The sequence below is a fragment of the Mus caroli genome, unplaced genomic scaffold (genome assembly GCF_978045245.1).
Source record: "Mus caroli unplaced genomic scaffold, Mus_caroli_1 scaffold_1, whole genome shotgun sequence".
NCBI classification, from domain to species: Eukaryota; Metazoa; Chordata; class Mammalia; order Rodentia; family Muridae; genus Mus; species Mus caroli.
The window spans coordinates 13,621,703-13,645,379 of NW_028227256.1; the positions used below are offsets into that span (position 1 = coordinate 13,621,703).

Consider the following 23,677-nt stretch of genomic DNA (forward strand, 5'->3'; position numbering starts at 1 on the left):
GGTTAGTTTTAAGATAGCCTAAATAACAGAGCCTGTTTCCGGTAAAAATGAGCCTGGTGCCATAGATTCAGCTTAGTTATAAAACACACATATTTGGGGCTGGAAAGATGGTTCAGTGGTAAAGTGAACAGGATACTCTTGTTCTATTCCCAGCACACATATGGTGGCTCAGAACCATTCATAACTCCAGTTCCAGGGGCTCTGACACACCCTTCTGAACTTGGACACCAGGCACACAGGTAGTACACATACATGAAAGCAAGAACATAAGTGTATACTCAAGACTTAGGTTTGCTGATGTTCCCTCCCCCAACATATTTGTTCAACGTTTCAGGGCATTAACACAAGATAAACTCTAAACTCTGAGGATGTTGCTGTACTATAACCAAAATACCTTTTGCACTAATAGGAAGAGACACGTAAATATGATCAGCTTAGTATTACACCAGATTTGTAGCATTAACCAAACAGAAAATCAATGGTATCTTGAGTACCAGAGCTCATGTTTGTTAAATATAATCAACAAATGACAAATGCTTATTGTGTGCATTCTTGCAACATGTGTGCGCATGTGCCAAAGGTCAGGAGAGGATATTAAGAATCCTTAGAACTGGATCTACAGGCTCTTGTGAGTTGCATGGTGTGGGTCCAGTACAAGAGCTAGTGCTCCTAACTGTTGAGCCTTCTCCACCCCTACTGCTAAATGTGGATATATTCAAGCCTTGTATATTTGTAAATTTCCTGTTGAAACAGTTACTTGACTGAAACACAATGAGTCTTTAACTGCAGTTTAATCTCACACCTCAGCATATGTCCACTCTCTTTATAATAAAGATCTACTACAAATCATCCACAGAAGAGTTCTTCCTGTTTTTGTGTTTCATGTAACTGAATTTAGCATCAACAAGAACATATAAAAGTAAGGAATTTGATTAAATACTAGAAAAACATCCAGGGGCTGGAAAGATGGCTCAGCGTTTAAGAGCACTGACTGCTCTTCCAGAGGTCCTAAGTTCAATTCCCAGCAACTACATGGTGGCTCAATCATCTGTAATGCGATCTGATGCCCTCTTCTGATGTCTGAAGATAGCAACCCATAATAAATAAAATGAAAAACATCCAACTTGAAAAGCATAACTTAATTCAGTGCAAAAAAAGTGGTGTGTGTGTGTGCTGGGGACTGAACTGAGGGGCCTTGAATATTTGGGCAAGTGCTGGTCCACTAACTTCCAGGCTCCAAAATGAATTACTGAAGAAAATATAATTTTATGCTATTATTTTCTATTTAAAAAATGGGAAGATTACATGCAATTTATAAATAATAATTACTAAGTATGCGAAAACTATTGGCATCTTGATGTTATATAAAACCACCTTAAAATGAACCAAACTAGTTTCATGGCAAGACACCCTGCAGCAGTACCCGGCTTTCATGTAAAGGAGACAATGCTAAAGAGTAAAGACCAAGTGCTGATCGTACCTTTTCAGTCAATACAGCCTTTATTAACACAATGCACCATTTTCTGTACCATATACAAATTTGCCTAGTGTGCTGCAATTTTCATGTCCTGAAGTTAAGGTTATTTTTGGATCTAACAGAGTAACCTACAAAAACTGGCTCAAGCTAACTTTCCTTGCTAGCTACTGCCTTTTGACCTTTAGAGCTTGTAGAAAGGGCAAATATAAGTTACAGAGACTAACCAACCGGAGGGCCTTGTCATAGTAGCACTACCACTGAGCTCCAAATACTTGCAGCCTGAAACAATTCCTGTACACTCATCACAATTGTACTAAGCTATGGCCAGCATGTCTTGAAACATTACTAAAAATAACCAATTTACATGTAACTATCTCCTGTGTGCTGGAAAGTACGATGTGCACTTTTTTAAGAGGAAAAGTTATGATTTCTGCAGCTTTGAAGGCTTGCAGACAGACCTGGGACAGCCACTGGAGGCAACCGTATCCCACCATCTCATTCACTTCAGTGCTCTCCCATGCCAAGGCAGAGATCTAGCCAACTTATTCAGATGCTCTGTCTGCTCAGTTTAAAGGCTGAATGACTACCTCATGATTGTGACTTCAGAAGACTCATGGCTTTTAGCTCGGTTGGCTAGAAGATATGCTAGGAGGGATCTTCTGGTGCAATGTCTGAGAGCACTCCAGGGCTCTTACCACATCCCTCCATTACTATTTTTATAGCATTCCTGTAATGCAGGAAGACTAGAAGAGCTCAGCACATCTAGACTCAAAGTTTAGATCAAGCTCATGAAGTGTTGTAGGACACATTTCAACACCATACAACTGCTATCCCAAGAGACCATGAAGAATGGAACCTTGAGAAACCCTAAGGCTAGCAGAATCATGTTTCAGAATATTCAAACACAATGCACATAACTTTTAAGTCATTTACTTGACTAGATAGCTACAGTTCAGTCACTATTCTAAAAGATATACCTGGTTAGCTTCTAAAATTGCTTTTAAATAAAGTACTTGAGTTGTGGCAATAAACAAAACACAAGATGCACTTAAACAATACTGCAGTTTATAAAAAAACACATAAGAAATTTCAACTCTTTGAGTTACAAAAATCAAGGTTTGGCTAAGTTATAAACATGTTTTCCATGTAATTATTTGCATAACTCTAGTAATGCTCAGTGGCATAAGATCAGAACTGGTTCTTAAAAAAACACTAGAAACATAAAAAGCCCCTGTATTTACCTGTAGAATATATTCATTTACGTCTATATTCCAGGATTTGCTATATCAGTTATAATTTTAAAGGTCATATCCAAAGGAGAAAACAAACCATCTATAAACTGGCATTATTTATTTATTTTTTGACTTGTGAAATGTCCTTAATTTGTTGATGTAGCAAACAAATTTCAACTCTGCTATGCAAATGACAGAAGGAATCTGCTCGGCAATTAGCTTTACAGCTCAATTTCATACAGGCAACATGCTATATGTGAAAAAATTACTAACTGAACTACAGGTATTAAATACTGAAAAAAAATTAACAGTTTATTATAATTTATTTTATTTAACAATCTAGGAAGTTTGCAGCCATCAGCAGTTCCAGTGCAATTTCAGGTGCAATTGGGAATTCAGGAATTTCAGTGGAGCTGTTAGTATAGCGGACCTTGTAGGTAAAATACATGCACACTTTTGATAGCACGTGTGAGGGGATCTCTCTAAAATTGACCTCGTTGGTTTCGTTCTCAGCAAACTGACCTGCAAAACAGAAGAGTTTTATGTATGTTAGGGCAGCACAGTGCCTTTTATTATTCAAGGTCAACATCAGTCCAACTCCCTCAGAATGTGATTGTACTTGAAGGTGGGATTTTTCATTTAAATTATGTTAAAACCAAGTCTTAGGACTGTAGTACAATACAACTGGCATCCTCATCAGAAGAGAGGAGACAGATCGGAGACAAAAGAATGTGAAAAGACAAAGAAAGCTACCATTATTCAAAGGAGACAAACCAACACTGCCAAATATCTAAAGTCTGACACTTTAGATGTAGGAAAAGTTCTCCACTCTTAAGCTATGCAGTACATACACGATGGCACTTTGTGAGACAGAATGCTAATGTTAAAAGGACAATTGATTATCTACCCAAATCTTTAAAACTGAAACAGCAGCTTGGTATAGTGGCACACGTCTGTAACCCCAACAGTTAAGGCTAGGCAGGATGACTGATCGGAGGCTGACTCAGACAGTTCAGCTAAACCTAGGCTCAAAAAACCAAAACCAGACAATTCACTGTAACGTGATTTCTTTGTAAGACACCTAATTCTGAACTAATGCTTTATGAAGCAGTTTCCAGCAGTGCCTCAAAATGTCTTGGCAATATACATATTTATAACATTGGCCTTAACACAAATAGAGACAATATTCTTTTCTTAAACAGGGTTTTACTACTGTGTAGCCTTGCTTGCCCTAGAACTCACTCTGTAGACTAACCTGGCCTCAAACTTGCATTTAGTTTTCATAATTGTGTGACCCCCACCCCCACCCCATCTAGTTCCAAGATATCTCATCCCGCTATAGAAGAGCCCGCACCATTAAGCACTTTATTCCCCTGAGTAGCTCTGACTATTCTGGAACAGAGATCTGCCTGCCTCTGTCTCCTGGGTGCTGAGATTACAGGTGTGTGCTACTGCAAAGGTGGAGGGAGGAAGATAATTAGTGTGCACGTACAAGAATGTTGCATACATGCAAATGGTCAGCAAATGCATGAATTGGTGTTCGATATCAGTAGTTACACAAAAATACAAATACAAAATTTAAAAGACAGTAATGATCAAAAAGACAGCTCAGCATCAGAGTGCACTGTTGATGCAGAGTGTGTGGGTTTGGTTCCCAGCACTCCACTGGCCCAACCACCCATGACTCTGGTTCTAGAGGATCTGATGCTCTCTTCTGGCTCTACAAGCTTACATACATGTGATACATATAAACTGATACAGATACATTCTACATATAAATATAATAAACTACAAGAAAAAAAAGACAAATCCTAGTCAGGGTGCTTTATAAAATGGAAGACTAGTATGTTGTCAAACAACAAAAACGAAAACAATTCCACCTCTTCAGATACACTTCAGTGGCTCCTCCAAAACACAATGAACATATGACCAACCAGTTCCTCGGGGCAACTGAACAGAACTGAAAGCTGGTGTTTTAAATAGGCACTTACACATATATCTACAACAGCACTACAATGCTCTATCAACTGTGATGAGCAGAGAAAGACAATGTAGCCTATTCCTAACAGAAGGTCAAATACTGTATGGATTCCAGAATAGGGAAAACAGAAAACAGATTGGGTACAGATAAAGCTGAATGAATAGGTATAGAGTTTCCTTTTTTCTGGAGAAATAAAAAAAATTTTAGAACTAGATACTAGCGATGGTTGTATATGATATAGAAGTAATAACTGCTGCTGGGTTTGTATGCTTTGAATTATTTTGGAAGTTGGAAAATATTTACTTTAAAGAATGCTAAAAGATCAGAGCCAAGTGGTTTGTGTGCATCTGTGTTTGCCTTCTTCCTCTTTGTCCAAATCTAAAATTATAAGGCACCTGGTTATTTTTGTTGTTTTTTACATGGATTCTGGAAATCCTAACTTAGGTCCATATGCCTGTGGCTACCTTATGTATCCAGTCCTTTTTTTTTTTCCTTTTTGGAGATAGGTCTCATTATGCTATCCAGGCTGGCCTAAAATGCTTAGGTTAGAAGCAATCCTTCCAAAGCTCAGCCTCTCAAGCAGCTGAGACTACAGGCATGGACCATTGCAACTACTTTCTCTTTCGTGTGCCATGCATATCTAACTTGAAATATATTTATTAAACATTAAAAGGACATATGAAGGAAAAGTCACCGTATTTACCTACCTGGACCACTCAACATGGCCTTTATTGTTCCTGATGTTAATGCATGTTCTCTTTTTACAATAAATTCATGACCATCAGAAGATATTAATTTCACATACATAGCATCAGGGCCTTCACAGCCACCATAGGTTTTCTCCTCTCCATCTGAGATAAAGCAGTAAAATTAATGTAATCATGGTCCATGCTTAACAGCAGAGCATGTTCTTAGCACACAAGTTTGATTGCTCAGCATGGAAAAGGAAAAAAAAAATCACATTAGAGGTGAGGACAAGTGTGTAGTTGTTGTTCTACTGATGCCACCGTTGCCACTGTGCTAGCTTCAACTACAGTTTTCTGCTGGGGCTAATATAACAACAAAATACTTGCTTTTATTATACCTCAAGGTTTTTTCTTGTGTCTTTTGTAATTACCATTATATAAAAGCATTTAAAATCTTATTCTGAAATCTTAGGAAGCTCGACAATGTGGAAGGATGAAGATGATTGTTCTGTTCATCTATAAACATCCACACTCAGAAATCCCTACACAAAGATTAGGATTAAAATCACCATTTCTGTCAAAGATGTCTCATCTGAATCTAAACCCATACAAGACAAATTCCAGTCTTTGAACAAGTAGCTAGCTTCCAAATGCAAGACCTTTTCAAAGGTTACAGGGGCTTGGAGTCCTGGTGTTTTCACACCATGCCCTTTACCCACTGAGATATCTATCTCTCCAGGTTCCTGAAAAGGCTTTGACACTATACAGCTCTTGTAATTACTACAATAAAAGCATGGGAATTCATAAAGATGTAAGCAATTTCTAAACCACTCAAGCTTATAGATTTTTAATGGTTCCTACTAAGCTAGAAATAGAGGAGGTGGAGGAACAAGAAGAAAAATCATCCAGTTGGTGGCACATGCCTTTAGTCTCAGCACTTAGGAGGCAGAGGCTGATAGATCTTTGAGTTTGAGGTCAGCCTGGTCTACAGAATGAATTCCAGGACAGCCAGGGCTACACAGACAAACCCTGTTGAAAAAAAAAAAAAGAGAAAGAGAGAAAGAAAGGAAGAAAGAAAAGGAGGAAGAAGAAAAAGGAAGGAAGGAGGAAGAAAAAGGAAGGAAGATGACGATGACGACCACCACCACCACCACTACCCCCCTCCTGCTCTTCCTCCTCTAGTTCCAGGAAGTCTGATTTAAAAAAAAAGAAGAAAAGGCTAATATAGGATTAACATACTCAGGCCAGCCTGGCTCAAAACTATATGCTAAGAAGTTCATTTTATGCTTCTCATATTTTTGCATTCTGTGATACTTGATTGTGATTATCAACTTGACTGGATTGAGAAATGCCTAATGAAATATATGTCATATCTATGAACCACCTGTGGATCATGAAGGCTCTGAATAGCTTAAGCCACTGAAAAGGATCAACCAGGCAAATGTAGGGAGCTAAGAATGCACTTGGTAGCTCTACCTTGTCCTCTCCCTTAATAATGCAGACTAGCAGTTGAACAGCTCTGCTGGGCATGCACTCTCCTTGTTATGATGAATGAAATACCTGAAACTAGGAGCAATACGACCCTTTCAAGTTTTTGCAGGTATTTATCTGACCATAGGGACATGGAAAACCAACATACAACTATTCTGCATATTTGTTATTAAAAGTCTCATTATTATTCTTGGCAGGGGGTGGTGGTAGAACTCAAGACAGGGTTTCTCTGTGTAGTCCTGTGTGTCCTAGAAATTACTCTGTAGATCAGGCTGATCTTAGACAGATGTGCTTGCCTCTGCCTTGTGAGTGTTGGGATTGAAGGAGTGTACTATCACAATCTGGTGTGAATGTCTCATTCTTAAGGTATTGACATTACTAATTTTCTAGTAATAGTTACTGTATATTGTTACAGAGATACAGAATAATAAACTATTCATAGAAACATTAATTTCACTTTAGCTATTTTCTTGTGATGATGTGATGGTGTTCAAGTGCTCATCTGTGCAATAAAGTCATGTGTGTAGGCCCACAGGCCTAGTTGAGAGGAAAAACCATCTCCCAGGAATTAAACACAAAATTACCTCTGTACAACTTACCCATTATGTTCTTCTAAAATTCTATCTGAGCCCAGAGGAACTTTAGTATTTTTCTGGGGAGAAAAAAAAAAGCATACAAAAATTAATGTTGCATTTGCATTTCCCACACATTTCTATTTACTATATGTTACTGATGCTGATCATTTCAGGACTGTCCCTCCTTATAGAAGGTCACAATTCCCACACGCTCTCAGAGTCTTCAGTCAGAGCATCGGAATTCCTGGAAGATTATTTAAAAGCAACGACTAAGTAGCACGAGGATGGCTAGTTTATTAGACAGGCCCGTCTATAGAGGGAAACTTTCAACATCAAACCAAACCCAAGCAATCATGAAGCTTATATGGAGGTTCAGGTCTGTGGCTGAGCTCCTGCATCTGCTTGTTATTATGTACAAGGTTCCACCTTAACCTCCATCCCAGAGTTAACACACACAAGCTGACTGACTGATGGTGCTAGTGCTGAGCAGCGGTAAAGTGACATGTCAAGAATACATGTGAAAAAGCTCTGCTCATCAAAAATGCACATGTAAACCACAAATACAAACAACTAAAATCCCCACCTAAACTCAAACCCAAGAACCAAAAACCACTGTTTCAAACAAAACGTTCTAGATCACTGCTTTTCCTGCTGAGAATCTGAAGAAAACCGTGAGTCTGTTGTCATCAGAAACAAGTCCCCCCTACCCCATTTCTAAATGGTGGCTTTTAAATTCTTTTATGTTATACTCCTATAGTTGTCCAAGCAGCTGACAGTGAGCCTCTAGCTACGTTAAGCTTGCTAGAAGACCAAAGATGGAAGGGAGGGCTTTTCCTACGCATTGACAAGAGAGTGAACTTTAGATAGAATCAGGTACAAGACTGACTTAAATCTTATTAATTAGCATTTCAATGTTTAATAATAGACAATGAAGTCATGTTAGCTTCTAAAATTAATAATTCCATGTGCCTTCTTCATGTCAGTGAGCTTCGAAGGCAATCCTTCAATGGAGTGAGGATTAAAACAAAACAAAACAAAATCCCATCCTGCCCATACACCAAGCAAGTGCTTATCTGGATGAATGACTATGCAACATGGCCACTGACGTGAACTAGTGAACCATGTTCCATGCAAAGAAGGTAAGGTTTGTTCGCTCTATTACAAAAACGTGCACATGCAATTTTTAGTCTTCTATCCATTCTGTACACAAGGAACTAAAGTTCTGAATTTAACAAGGAAGGGTTAGATACTAAAACCTTTGGGATAGACCAGAGACGATGAACAGGAGCACCTGCTGTTCTTCCACAGGACCCAGGTTCAATTCACAGCACCCACAATGAGGGCTCACACCTGTTATTCCAATTACATAGGCTCCAAACCCTCTTTTGACCCCGACAAACAAAACGTATGTGCACAAAATGTAATTAAAAATGTGTAATTACTTAACAATTTATGTGAAAAATGCTTCTAAAATTTTTATATTTTTACATATGCAGATGTTTTGTCTCCATGTGTGTCTGGGTAGCATTCATTCCTAGGTCTAGTGTCTTTAGAGACCGGAAGAGGGTATTGGATCCCCTAGAACTGAAGTCACAGATGGGTGTGACTTTGGAATTTAGCTCAGGTCCTAAGGAACAATTGCTAGTATTACCACTGAGTCATCTCTCAAGCTCCTATTTTGGGAAATCTTAAATTTACAAAATAAAATGATTCCTACAAAGTCAATTTTTTTTCAGTAATTTCAATAACTTGTACCACTTCTAATATGAGATGAAGGAGAGAAAAGGGCTATCCTGGCAAAGCCCTTAATACCTTGTGGGCTTACTCACTGGTGACCACTGCAGTAATTCCCTTACCTTTCAGATAAACATCTTCTGTAAAAATAAGTTTCCCAAAAGAGTATCATTCCTCTAAAGTGACTGCATTAGGGTTTAAAGCCTGATAGATTTCACTTTTTTTTTTCCCCTTCAGTTTTTCATGGTAGGTTTTCTCTGTGTAGCCCTGCCTCCTGCAACTTGCTTATAAACCAGGATGGCCTCAAACTCAGATTTGCCTGTCTCTGCCTCCCTAATGTTGGGATTAAATACATATAGGGAGGCGGGCATTGGTGGTGGCCCACGCCTTTAATCCCAGCACTTGGGGAGACAGAGGCAGGTGGATTTCTGAGTTCGAGGCCAGCCTGGCCTACAGAGTGAGTTCCAGGACAGCCAGGGCTATACAGAAAAACCCTGTTATGAAAAAACAAAACAAAACAAAACAAAAAAGGGCATGTAGGGTGCCATTATGGCCCAGCTTTTGGCTCCTTTTTGGTTTTTTTTTTTAATAACCTTCTTTCTTTCCCTATTTATTTACTTATTTGACACAGGATTTCTCTGTGTAGCCCTGGCTGTCCTGGAACTCACTCTGTAGACCAGGCTGGTCTCACGGATATCCACCTGCCTCCCCGTCTCGAGTGCTGGGATTAAAGGCGTGTGCCAGCACTTCCTAAGTGGCTTGGTGGAATATTCTTGCCTACAGGTGTGTCTGTGGAGGGCCTCAGATCCCCTGGACAGTTGTTTGTGAGTTGCCATGGGCATGCGTGGAATTGAACCCAGGTCCTCTGGAATAGTGGCCAGTGCTCTTAAAGCATTGATCCATCTCTCCAGCCCCGAATTTAAAATTCTTTTTTCTTTTTTTCTCAAAGGCAGCTTTCTCCATACAAGAGTTCTGGTTGTCCTGAACTTGAACTTGCTCTATAGAACATGTCCTTGACCTCAAAGAGATTCAACTTTAATCCTGGCCCCAGAGTGCGGGCATTAAAGGTGAACATCACCACCCCCAGCTTTAATCTGGCCTTAAATGGTTTTGTTTTTGTTTTAAACTAGCTCCACATGAATCAACTTTGTTTTTTCTTAAGTTGATGATATAAATTCTTGAAAGGTCCTCTAAAAACTTAAAAACTGTACTCCATGTCTCTTTGTAATAAGACAGTTAAAAATTCCACCCAAACCATCATTTTGTGTTGATATCCTCTTTTCATTTTAAAAATGAAAAAAATTAGAAATCCTTGACGTACAAGAACTTCAAGTGTCAACTTTTCTATTTAGATAATATCCATAGTAAAAACACTAGGTTGTTTATAAACTAGTTGTAGCTAAGCAACCATGCAAAGACTCATTTCAGAAGGCCTTTGGGAAGCAACAATTTCTCTAAAGACTTAATGTAGTAAATCAGGGCCAGCATGCCGGCGACATGAAGTTGAAAGGAGTAAAGGACTCCTACCACCATCATTATTTAAAATATGACATATGGTTAAGTGTGTAACTCAAACATCCAGAGACTCACATTTGGAGACAAATCTCAGTTTGAACAGACACACTTCCTCATGTGCCTGGACTTCTGCCTTTAGGAAGTGCTGGGTCTACAGCACTAATACATATGACAATGCTTTACTTAGTTTTGGTTTTTCGAGACAGGGTTTCTCAGTGTCACCTTGACTGTCCTAGAACTTACTCTGTAGACCAGGCTGGCCTTGAAATCCGCCTGCCTCTGCCTCCCGAGTGTTGGATTAAAGATGTGCGCCACCACCGCCCAGCTTTACTTACAATCTTAGTAGTAACAGTCAAAGCTGGGTGTGGTGGTATACACCTGTAATCCCATTCAGGATGCTAAAGCAGAGAATGGGGTTTGCGGCCAACCCAGTCTCAGTACACCAAAACCAAACCGGAATCACCAAGAACACTAGATAGGGCCGGGCGTGGTGGCGCACGCCTTTAATCCCAGCACTCGGGAGGCAGAGGCAGGCGGATTTCTGAGTTCGAGGCCAGCCTGGTCTACAAAGTGAGTGCCAGGACAGCCAGGGCTACACAGAGAAACCCTGTCTCGAAAAACCAAAAAAAAAAAAAAAAAAAAAGAAAAAAAAAAAAAAAAAAGAACACTAGATAGACTGTCAATAAAACTAGCTGAAATTCTTTGGCTAAGTAGATGTTACACAAAAAGAAGCAGATTAGCTGTTCCAAAAAAGTAAATGGGTGGCTACAAACCTTCAACAACAGAAAATGTATTATGTGTGAAAAGACCACCGTGTTTGACCTGGATGACAGAGTGATGAAATTATTTTACTAAGCTGAAAGGAACAATCGATTCCACCAAGCCACTTAGGAAGTGCTGGCGCATGCCTTTAATCCCAGCACTCGAGAGGCGGAGGCAGGTGATCTCCGTGAGTTCGAGGCCAGCCTGATCTAAATAGAGTGAGTTCCAGGACAGCCAGGGCTACACAGAGAAAGCCTGTCTGGGGGATAGGGGGGGAGTGTACAACAACTGAGTGTGGTTGAAAACCATTTTAGAAATCCACTCACCTCACAAACACTACTCTAGAGTACTATGCCACGTGCTATCCTATGTACAGGGGACAAAACACAAAGATTTTAACCTCATGGAAAAAAATGACAGGGACAAGCCCAGCTTCAAGGAGCATTAATGAAACCCTAGCTCTTGAGATGGAGGCAGAATTACCAAGAGTTCAAGGTCTGCCAAGAGTATACTATGAGTTATTACACCAACCCCACCCAAAAGGAGGTGTGTATCTATCAGAAAACCAAACTGTGTATAGTGGAAGAAGTTCTATGGAGAAATAAAGTACAGGAAAGCAGGCAGGGAATGAAGAGAGGAGAAAGAGGTTGTACTTCAAAGTTGGGAAGAGAAGTCTCACTAACACTGGACAGAAGTCTGAAGGGAGTGAGGCAGGGATATATGGCCCAAGAACCCTTTTGGAGGGAGAACAGCACATCCAGGAGAGAAGGGGGAAGAAGAGGCCAGAGATTAGGCACCAGGGTCTTATCAAACACAATAGTGATTGACAATGAACACACGTTGAGACAGGAGCAGTGACTGGTTTTCCCCAGAACCTGAACTGATTTCTAGCACCCACAGAGCAGCTTAAAATTGTTAGTAACTACACATAAAATAGATTAAAAAAAAAAGTAGGCTGGCGAGATGGCTCTTCCGACAGCCACATGGTGGCTCACAACCACCCGTAATGTGATCTGACGCCTTCTTCTGGTGTGTCAGAAGACAGCTACAGTGTACTTATAATAAATATATCTTTGGGTTGGAGCGAGTGGGTGGGGCAACCCGAGCAGAGGTCCTAAAAATTCAATTCCCAACAACCACATAACCAAATGAAGTCTCACAGCTACAGTGTACTCACATACATAAAATAAATAAATACATAAATCTTAAAACAAATAAAATCCTGGTAGAGCTGGAGAGCTGGCTCAGCACATACAGCATTTACAGGACCTGAGTCTGGTTCTTAGCATGCACAGCGGCCGGCTCACAGCCATGTGCAGCTCCAGCTCCAGAGGGGATGGATAGCCTGACCTCAGCAGGCACTTGTACTCACACAGACTTACACACAACAACTTAAAAAGAAACCTAAAAGAATTTTGGAGAATGAATTGATATACAAAACACTTAGAATGATGCCTAGTACACAGTGAATGAATACATTAAAATTTTTATGATCCTATATCCTAATTCGAAGTCTGTGTGTGGTGAGGGGAGTAAACAAGTCATCCTGGTTTCAGTGGCAGGAGAAGTCAGGAACAAGATAAACATCACTATACCATCCTCCAGTATCCTTGTACTGCGCTGCGCTGCTGGGAGCAGCAAACTGTGAGGGTCAGACAGTAAACATATGCTCATCAGTCTGTAAAGTCTGTTACGACTATCTCCACAACTACTGTTATAAGTCAGTCACAGACAAGATAGAAACTAGTGAATGTGGCTATGTTCCTGTAAAACCTTACAGAAGCAGACTTTACAAAGACCACATTACAAACTAGTATTCTGCCTGAATTATGCCTATGTACCATGTGCATTGAAGAGCCAGAAGAGGGAGGTCAGATCCCCTAGAATGGTTCCAAGCACCTACATGGCGGTTCACAACTCTCCTCTCCCATTCCAGGGGAGCTAACACGCTCTTCTAGCTTCTGTGGACATTAAGCAAACACAGATCTGCAAGCAAAACACTCATACACATAAAAGTAAATGTTCAAGAAGTTAAAGGTCCCAGAGCCTTGCATGTTCTAAAATCTGTCTGCTTCATCCCTATTCTATCACCAATCTTCAAGAGACCCCTCCCAATTCTGAGGTAGGTCTTGGCTGTCCTTGCACTATGTAGATCAAGCAAACAGCCCTAAACTCAAGATATCCTTCCTATCTCTGCTGGGATAAAAAGTGTTTAAGGCTTTCGAAGAGCCTCATTAATCAAGCAAGGCACAGGTCTAAGATCCTAACACAGGAAAGCTGAGAAAAGACAACCAGGTCAAAGACCTGCCTGGTCTACCAAGGTGAGACTCTGCCCCAAACATAAAAATCAAAGCAGTACATTAAATTTCACCTGCGTTCTTTGATCAATCTAACACCACCCATTTGATATTCTTCAGTTTAAATATTTAAATATCATCAAAAAGATTCAGTTCCCATTTTGTCCTCCCTAGTTCTGTACCTACTCTGAGTGCCAGCCAGAAACATCTAATTTGTCTTCTTAGATCAGGCTGGCCTCAAACTCACAGATCCACCTCTGTGATTAAGATGTGGGCATGCTCTGCAGATCCTGTCTTACTGAGTTATCAAGCTAAGTCCCACAGAGAACTCCTGATAAACCTGTCAGAAACCAATGTTCCCTCCCTTCTGTCTTCTGACTTCAGTAAATGGCACTACTGTTCACAAGGTGATTAGCAAAGGCAAAAGCTTTTTTTTTCTGTTCTAGGAATGAAAGACAACATCTATTTGGCTTTAATTTATATTTCAAATCAGATGACGTTAACTGTATTTTAAATGGACCATTTTTTTTTTTTAAGCTACTACACCTGAGCATGGTGGTGTACACCTTAAACCCCAGCACTCAAGAAACAGAGGTAGTTGGATCTGAGTTCTGGGCCAGCCAGGTCCACAAAGTGAGTGCCAGGTCAGGCAGGGCTGGCTATAACCTTATCTGGCATATGTTCCAACCATTTGTGTCCTTGGAATTTCTTGACTAGGTCAAGTTCACTCACACTTTAAGGCCCTTGCATTTGCAGTGACTGCTGTCAGAAGCTCTTCCTTTAACCCTCCCTATGCTGTTTCTAGCTCAAACATCAAATCCCAAGGGTCTTTCTCTGACCAAGGTCTTATTGATGTAGCCCCTCCCCCCACTTTCTTTTTTATTGAGTCAACAGGGCTTTACTGGACCTCTTGGTTGACCTGGAACTCTTGTCCATCCTTTGCCTGTTTGAGCTTCCTGAATACTCTGAATAAAGGTTTACAGGCTTCTGACATCATGCCTATTTCTACACCTAAAATTGTGTGTGTATGTGTATGTAAATTTTCAAGTATTGGATGTCTTACTGTACTTAGTAAACTATCAAAGCATTTGGAGTCTATTAACATATCAAAGCATACATTGCAAAGACATTCCTATTACATTCCAATCTGACATACACCCCTCCACAAAACCCCAATCTTTCCTGAAGCACGAAGACGAAGACCTGCGCAATTCTTAAGAACTTAATATACAGAAGTAAACTATCACTCTGCATCTATACCATTGCCTATGTACACTGCAGCATTCCTATCTTATCTAGCAACGAAGCAGATTTTCTCCATTTGAAATAGATATCATCTGGGTGTGGTGATCCACTCCTTCAATCCCAGTGCTTGGGAGGCAGAGACAGGCGGCCATGCAAGTATACATGGTTGAGTTTCAGGCTAGCAAGGGCTACATACATGTTTAAAAAAAGAAATGGATATATATATATATATATATATTTTTTTTTTAATAGCATTATGAGGTAATAAACCAACATTTCTTGTGTGTGTGATGCTGAAGAACCAGCCCAGGGCCTCTGGACATTAGGCAAACATGCTACATCACGTTACCGACCCAGTCTGGCAATTAGAGAAATATCATATGAAGGATGAGAAGCCATTTATAAATTAAATAGGAGGATGAAGATATGGAGCAGTGGCACGCAAGAGTGCGGACTTAGTGTAGTTGAGGTCCAAGGTTAATCCAAGCAAGTTGAAAAGATAAGAGCAGGCATGGCGGCTACACCTTTAAAACTAACAACTGGGAGATAGGCCCGGTGGGCCACACATTTAGACCAGACGAGTTTACTGAGCACAACTTCCATGTCATCCAAGAGTACTCAAAAAATTGGTAAATAGAAATATAGAAATCCCAAATTGCTATAAATTAACAAACATCCATGATATAAAACCACAGCAGTTTACTCATCACTGAAGATTAAATCCACTTGTGAACTTCGACGGCTTAATAACATATTATAATATAAACGAGGTCAAGTGTTTACCATCTTAGACCACTTAACAGAAAATAAAATTCAATTTGGGACTAAGAAGCTGATCTGGTAGTATGAACCAAGTTGTAAAACTATTTCAATTGCTTTCTACACTAGAAAGTGCAGAGTAGGCACGCTTGCACTAAATGACAAAACTTTCATGCTCACAAAACTGAAGAGATTTCAGTTCCTTAAGGGAAACTAAATAAATGGGCACTGTACCTGGCACTAGATAACTCCTTTCAGGCAAAAATGAGAGGTAGATAGACGCACAAATGAGCCAACGTACCCAGCCAGGCAGAAATTACCCAAGTTGTCCAGAAAGTAAACTTTCTTTCAGGGTCCGATAGCTTAAAGCTGCGAGGTCTCTCTCCTGGGACTAGCGACTGATTTTAACAGTAAAACAAATACAAGCGCACATGAGGTAGGCAAAACGGAAAAGCGATCCGGCTGCCATGCTCTTAACTCCACCCGCCCCGCGCTCTGCCTGGAGGAGGCCCAGCCAGCCCGCACCTCCTGTCCTCTCCCCTTTCCAGACCCACCGAGCTGAGCTAGTTAAGGTCCCGCCAAACTCCTCTCCCCTCCCCCAAGTCAGGAGCTGGGGAGGCCGGAGAGGCTCAGAGCTTCCGTTCCTTCCCCGCCCAGACGGGAAGGGGTGAGTAGAGGGATAACTAAAGCGTCCAGTCCCAGCCGCACTAACTCTCCTAGCGAAATCAGATCCCGATCCCCACCATGGCCCGACACTCACTAGCCAGTCCCGCAGCTACCGCAGCCGTAACCCCACGTACCGCCACAGCCCCTATTCAGGGCCGCCCCCCTCCCACCCCCAGCGGCCTACCCCTGTGGGTTCCGGGGCACAGAAAGGAATTACTTCCGTCGCGTCACAGCCGCTTTCTGCAACGCGCGGGAGACTGGTACCTGGCAAGGCCGAGACGTGATCTGCCGGCAACTTGCGTCTGAAGGAAGTGCGTTGTGGGCAGTAAAACAGGCCAATTTAAGAGACATCGCTACCAAATCCCAACCAATGAGATACTAGGACTTCTTGGTTCCCAGAATGCAACGCCATCCGGATCCAATTTCTGCCGTGAAAAGCTGAGCGGGCGAGGCAGCAGTGCATTCTGGGATATGTAGTTTCTTTTTTCTTTCTTTCTTTTTCTTTTTTTTTTTTTTTTTTGGTTTTTCGAGACAGGGTTTCTCTGTATAGCCCTGGCTGTCCTGGAACTCACTTTGTAGACCAGGCTGGCCTCGAACTCAGAAATCCGCCTGCCTCTGCCTCCCAAGTGCTGGGATTAAAGGCGTGCGCCACCACGCCCGGCGATATGTAGTTTCTTACAAGGTTGCGGCTAGTGTTTGGTCCGAAGTGACACTGCATCTTGGGACTTGTGGTTTTCTGTGTAGCGCTGAAATTTTTGGTGGCTTTAAAGCTTGTCTCAACCTCTTTGTTTAAAGTAATACACATCAATGAGCATCTTAACAAGCCTCCAATGTGTTTGCCTCATTTCCTCTCTTCCCGATATAGGTCAGTGTTTACTGGACTATGCCACGCCCACCCGTCCAGTTCTCGCTGCCTATCACCATTACTTAAATCAGGGCCCATTATTTCTGCTCCTCACCTCCCCAGTTCCACACCCCCCTCAACCAAACCTTTTCATTGGCTTTTCCGTGGTTACCTAGGCACCTTTCCTAGAAAGCTGAAAAGCAGCTCAGTTAGATTTCCTCTCTGCTGTTTTCACGGAGTGGGCTTGAAAACCTAGATTCAAGTTACTCAGTTAATCAATCGCAGCTGTGTAATAGTATCCCACAAAAGGAAGTATAGTATGTATGTGCTATTTGGAATTTCTGGAACTTCTCAAAGGGTTTTGTTTTTGAATTTTTGAGACAGGGTATTTCAGTGTTACCCTGAAACTACGAGTCCCAGACTAGCTATGTATTTGAGGGCAATTCTATCTCCTTCCTTAGCCATCAGGCACAGTAATTTCCCTATGTAATCCTTGGCTGCCCTCCAACTCCAATTTATAATTCTGTTTCAGCCTCAAAGCGTTGAAACGACAGGTGTTGCCTACCATGGGTTGCTCTGAAAGTGTTTGTCTGTTTGTTTGTGTTTGTGTTTTTGCTTTATTTGATTTGGCAGCTAGGTATGCTTTTATGGAATTGAAAGCAAAAATAGAGCTGCGGCCTTGAATTAATTTTCAAAGGCTTTGGAGAAATAATGAAAGTGTTTTGGTTGTATTCATAATTTAAAATAGTTTCATAGTAAGAGAGGTATTTGGTAGCAGAAGATAAAACTAAAGAAAAAAAAAATCTGAAAAAACTAAGTGAGACCCGAGTCTCCCTTTAGGCAGTAAGGGTGGGCCTGACTTCCAGCGTATATCTTGACTATTTATCATCCTTCTAGGAGCTAAAGAACCAAAGGATAGGTTGATGCCGCTGTCTCAGGATTCCGTTGTTTTATTTTAAGATTTATTTGTTGCTTTTTAAATTTTATTTGTTTTTAAGATTTATTTATTTATTTATTTATTTGTGGTTTTATGTATGAGTGCTCTATCTGCATGCCAGAAGAGGGCACCAGATCCCATTATAGATGGTTGTGAGGCACCATGTGGTTGCTAGGAGTTGAACTCAGTACCTCTGGAAGAAAAGCCAGTGAGCATTTGACTGCTGAGACATCTCCCCAGTCCTGAGGATTCCTTCTAAAAGGACACAGAAAAGGGAACTAGGCCAGACAACTGTGATAGGTTTTTTGTTTGTTTGTTTGTTTTGTTTGTTTTTTCTCTGCTACTGGTGAAATGAATCAATTCAAGCCAGAATGAGATTATATTAAGTGCAGGATCATTGGGAAGCTGCTCTCTGGTAGGCTCACGGGCCCCAAGGACAGAAGCCAGAGAGGAAGGAAGAGAATTGTACATATTCTCTGCTTACTCCTTTTTGAGTTTCCTTCCCATTTGAGGGTATGAGAAATGGCTTGAGATGACTTTGGCAAACTTTGGTCTTCAGGTACTCTCGCTCCATTAAGCTCACCAAGAGCTAAGAAAGGCTCTGTAGCTCTCAAAGCAATCAGTACCACTAACCTAACCTGTTTTGTATCACTAGTTTTAAGTGTCTTTCTGCTAAAGCTCAATGTTGCTAGTAGATTTCCTATAGATACACATATGCCATCCCTAGCCGTGATGCTGATGATTGCCCAAGTCGTTTTCCAGATTTTGAGGTTGGAAGCTGGTTTTGTTTTGTTCAAAGAGTGACCTTCTGTCTAATATGAGGCCTGAACTCTCAGCTGTTAGCCCCCCCCCCAACAAAGTCAGGTATTAAGGACAAACTCTCCCCCCACCCCCACCCCCAGACAGGGTTTCTTTGTGTAGCCCTGGCTGTCCTGGAATTTACTCTGTAGATCAGGCTGGCCTTGAACTCAGAAATCTACCTGCCTTTGCCTCCCAAGTGCTGGGATTAAAGGCACGTGCCACCACTGCCCAGCAAGGACAAACTCTTATATTAATAAACCTTCGAAGTATTTTTCCTTAGCACCCTGTATTAGTCAGGATTCTCTATAGTCACAGAATTTATGGGTAGTCTCTATAGTGAAGAAATTTGTTATGATAACTTACAGTTTGTAGTCCAACTCAGCACTTCTGTGAATGGGAAGTCCAAGGATTTAGTAGTTGCTCAATCCCACAAGAAGAACACCATGCCAAGATCCAGATCAGAAACTTCTATCTCCCAGCCTCAAGGTCTAGATCACAGGTGAACCCTCCAATTCTGGATTGTAGTTCATTCCAGATATAGTCAAGTTGACAACCAGGAATAGCCATTACCTGTATGTATACCAGGTGCATGCCCAATACTCATGAAGATCAGAAGAAGGCATTCTATGGGTCTGAAAATTGCCGAAAGAAGACTCCAGGCTCAGATAGTCTTCAGAAACAACCAGCGTGTGAGGGGTTGGGAGTGTCAACCATTCTTTGAAATGTTGACCCCCAGACAAAGGTGCACAAGCCTTCTTATAGGGAACCAGGAACTCTCTAGAGGAACTAGGTAATCTAAAATTTCATTGGTGGGTGCTAGGAGATCACAGGTGGTCAGTGGCCTGCATTTCTAGAGGATGGGATAGGGCTGCCCAGCACAGATGGCCCACTCTGAGTAAGATATTTCCCCATTTTTGTAGTTATCCCCAGGCTGTTCTATGGGAGGAAGGTTTATGATCTTGTTCTGGATTTTATGGTCTGTCCCTGGAGCTGTCATCTTATGACCTAGTTTCTGGGTCTGATGTCTTATTGTTCTTTTTCGAAATAGGGCCTGGTCCTTAAATGGAGACAAATGGGGTTTATGTTGTGCTTTCAGCATCAGATCCCCTGATATTGGAGTTATGAGTTATAAGTGATTATGAGCCACCATGTGGATGCTAAGAATTGAATCCAGGTCCTCTGTAAGAACAGGTACTCTAAATTGCTAAGCCATGTCTCCCATAAGGCTCCCCAATATAGCTGAATAGTCAGTTTATATAGCCAGAAAATGTGTGTGGCAAAGATGTCTGCATTAATTATGTCAATCTTATGAAAACAAAGGACTGTTCATCTTTTGAGTTTGTCTTTCATGCAAATGCAGGACCATGGGTGCATCAAATTGGCAGTCTTTCATTCAAATGGAGCATGGTGTTAGTACTGATCTTAGACTTTCTGTTGGCCCACCAGGAGAATTGCACTTCTGGTCTAGGTGAAAATGGCTTCAAGGTCATCTAGAGTTCATTGAGGCTTGAAATGGCAAAGAGCCAGGTGTAAATTGAAGTAATCATGACTAGAATAGTGCCTTCTGGAGCCAGAGTTGTGCTTTGGCAGCACACAGCTGTTGCAGTTTCTTCAAGGCCTTTATGTGTTAATAGAAGCCTGAGAGCATTTGGATGGCTATTTTGCTTGGTAAGCCTTTGTCCAAAGCATAGGGAATCTGCCAAGAGTTATCAACTGAGCCCACAAACTTACCTTACTGTTAAGTCCTAAAACGCTGCACAGAGACCACCACCCACATATGCAATTGGCAAGAGTGTTTTTATTTCTTGAAAGAAAGAAGCCTGCATGCAGGGGTCAGCCACTTACAAAAAGATGGTAAAGACAGACAACGTTCTGCAGGCCTTTTTGTAGGGAACTAGGGGGATTTTAACTAGGGTTAGGTAATCTAAAACTTCATTGGTGAGAGCTGGGTGATGTTACCTGGGTTGTTTTCTGATTGGCTTGTGGTCAGTGGACTGCATTCCTGTGTCATGAATGTTTAACTACACAATGAAATACCCAAACCATATAAGGCTGCCCAGAACAGATGGGCCATCCTGAGATACAATACCTCCCCATCCTTGTGGGTATCCCCAGGCTGCTCTTTAGATGGGGGATTCTGTGGCCTTGTCCTTGGAGCTGGTGACTTAAAGCCTAGTTCCTAACTTTGCGGGGAGGGGGTGGGGTGGGGTGGAGGGTGGGGGAGTATTGTCTTTTCTCCTTTCCTTTTGAAGTTAGGCCTGGTCCTAAAATGAAGTTTATGTCATCCTCTCACCTTATTTAGAGGAAAAATAAGCATGGAGAGGATTACAGTATTTTTTATTATTTAACAGTATATCAACAATGCTTAGGTTCTGCTAAAGTACACCTAGGAGAAGTGGGTTCCTCTAACCTGTATCATCTTTTACCTGCTACAGTAGTGGCTGGTTCTCACTCAGCCTTTCTAATGCTGCAACCCTTTAATACAGTGCCTCAAGTTGTGATGACTCCAACCAAAAAATTATTTTTGTTGCTACTTCATAAACGTAATTTTGCTACTGTTATGAATTGTCATGTAAGTATCTGTGCTTTCTGTTTGTCTTAGGCGACCCCTCTGAAAGGGTCGTTTGACCCGAGAAGGGGTCATAGAGCTGCTGTGCTAGGTGAGAAATTTTTCCTGATGCAGCTGACTGTGAAGTTGATCTGAAGATATTTAGAGGACAAATTTATCAAGTTCACCTTTGGAAACTTATGTAGTATTGTGTAAAACAGTTTATCCCCATTAAATTATATCACCAGTATTTTTAGCTTATTTTTAAAAATAATTTATTTTTAATTTTCAATAAATACTTGCTACATAGTCAAATCCCCAGTGATCAACTGTTCTGAGTTAGCAAGAAATTAGGTTCAAAAATTTTTATGAGGAAAAAAAACTTATCCATTATGCAGCATTTAAAAATAAAGCTATTATTGGTGTTACAAATATCTTTAGGGTTAGGGACTCAGCCACCCATGACATCATGCCTACAAGGCAATTATGGTATTACTGAGCTGTATCCCCAGCCCTGAGCTGTGTCCCCAGCCCTGCCCACTGAGCTGTGTCCCCAGCCCTACCCATTTAACCTCTTAGTGCTGTTTCAAAGCAGCGAAGCAGTGTCTTCTGCTCAATTTTCTGACGGATGGTAAAAATCTAATGCTAAAAAAATACACTTGGCAAATAGCAAAGTGTTTTGAAAGTGTTTGTCAAAATGTAAAAAATAAGGAGTTCTACTTATGTATTTAATCTTGTCATGGCCATGTATTTGGACGGGCTAAATGAAGTTTTATTTATGGCATAATTTCACAATAACTTCTCCTAAATGTCTTTTACAAACATCAGTGCATATATGTGGGATATATAATGCAAAACTATAAGTTAGTTCAGTTTTTTTTTCTTTTCTCAAAACAAATTCTGGTTGTGAAACACCTATGTATTATACCAGGGAGTCCAACTTAAAGCAAAACAAAACCATTCTTACTAAGAAGCAAAACTTTCAAATCATTTACACAGTCACATCCGATGTATTTTTCTCATAGTCAACAAGTGGACTCAAATGGTTTAAGTTACCCCACTATTTAAAGAGAAAAGTGTCTGCGATAGTTTGAAACCGCGGAATTAACTTTATTTCAGCACTGGCTGCCATCTTCATAATTTCTTTGAGTTCTTCCTTTGATACATAGCAACGGCTTTTAATCTCATTGGGATCTGGATTCGAGGTTACATCCTTCCTCAGAAACAAAATGTAATCAATTTCACGTTCACCCAAGATACCATCAGATTGGACCTTGTAGTAAATTCTTGTTAGATAACTGATTTCATTTCGATCAACCTCTTCCAAGAGTATTCCCAACTCTGCTTTTAAGCGTCTCTGTGCCGCTCGCTTCACAGCGATGGCATTGTTTTTATCCAGCTCACCTGGATTACTTAATGGATGACTACAGCAACTATTGGTGAAATGACCTGGAAAGGTAATTTTAGCATCTGATCTCTGTTGTAACAGGAGCTTATTTTCATTATTAAACAAGAAGACACTAAATGCTCCATGGATGTAATAATCCTTTGTTGATGTATTCATTCAGGTGACAACTTTTCTTGGTGTCAGCTCCAATTTTATTGCCATTTTCATCAATAAGAATATACATCTTTGCTACAAACTAAACCGATTTTTCATCAAGATGGTTGGTATTTATTTCAGGCATTATGACCTGAATGTCTGACCTGACCTAGAACACAGAGATTCCAGTTAGAGGTATTCTCGATTATTTTTAGATGCTTGTCCTATTACACATTTGCACCATGGGTTCCCAAATTTATGCCGTTACAGTGCTCCCTCTACTCCTGTATTAAGTCCTGAGCAATAGGCACTAAGTATCATCTGCCTTTGGGAGAAAGGTATAGTGTTGATTCAAAAAACTCTCACCTCAATGGAGAGAAAAGAGGACTTATTCTAGAACCAAATGAGTGACCATGGCTTGGAAACACAGATTTAGGTCACCCCATGTCCCCATGTTCCATGTTTCAACATGGAAGTAGTTTCATGAAGCTTTTTATAGTAACAGAACAAAGAAAATCGTCAGTCAAGACAGGTTTCTACATTAGTGGGATGGTTAGGTACGTTTTTTAAAAGTGGGGAAACCT

At 40.8% G+C, this 23,677-nt stretch overlaps 1 protein-coding gene and 1 pseudogene across 6 annotated transcripts; both read right to left on the minus strand.

Moving 5' to 3' along the window:
* Positions 1–1,481: 1,481 nt before the first annotated feature.
* Positions 1,482–16,827, minus strand: Eloc (elongin C). 6 transcript variants are annotated; one of them, XM_021160042.3, is made up of 4 exons: positions 16,685–16,827; positions 7,467–7,519; positions 5,398–5,541; positions 1,482–3,231 (listed from the first exon to the last, which is right to left on the minus strand). In XM_021160042.3, the coding sequence occupies exons 2-4, from the start codon at positions 7,468–7,470 to the stop codon at positions 3,041–3,043; spliced, it is 339 nt and encodes a 112-aa protein (XP_021015701.1). In that variant the 5' UTR covers positions 7,471–7,519; positions 16,685–16,827; the 3' UTR covers positions 1,482–3,040. The 6 variants fall into 6 exon arrangements, with proteins under 6 accessions (XP_021015701.1, XP_021015717.1, XP_021015685.1 ...); XM_021160058.3 differs by having other exon boundaries at positions 16,605–16,722; XM_021160026.3 differs by lacking the exon at positions 16,685–16,827 and adding an exon at positions 16,515–16,596.
* Positions 16,828–22,549: 5,722 nt separating this feature from the next.
* LOC110305173 (isopentenyl-diphosphate Delta-isomerase 1 pseudogene) lies at positions 22,550–23,287 on the minus strand (annotated as a pseudogene).
* Positions 23,288–23,677: the final 390 nt, after the last annotated feature.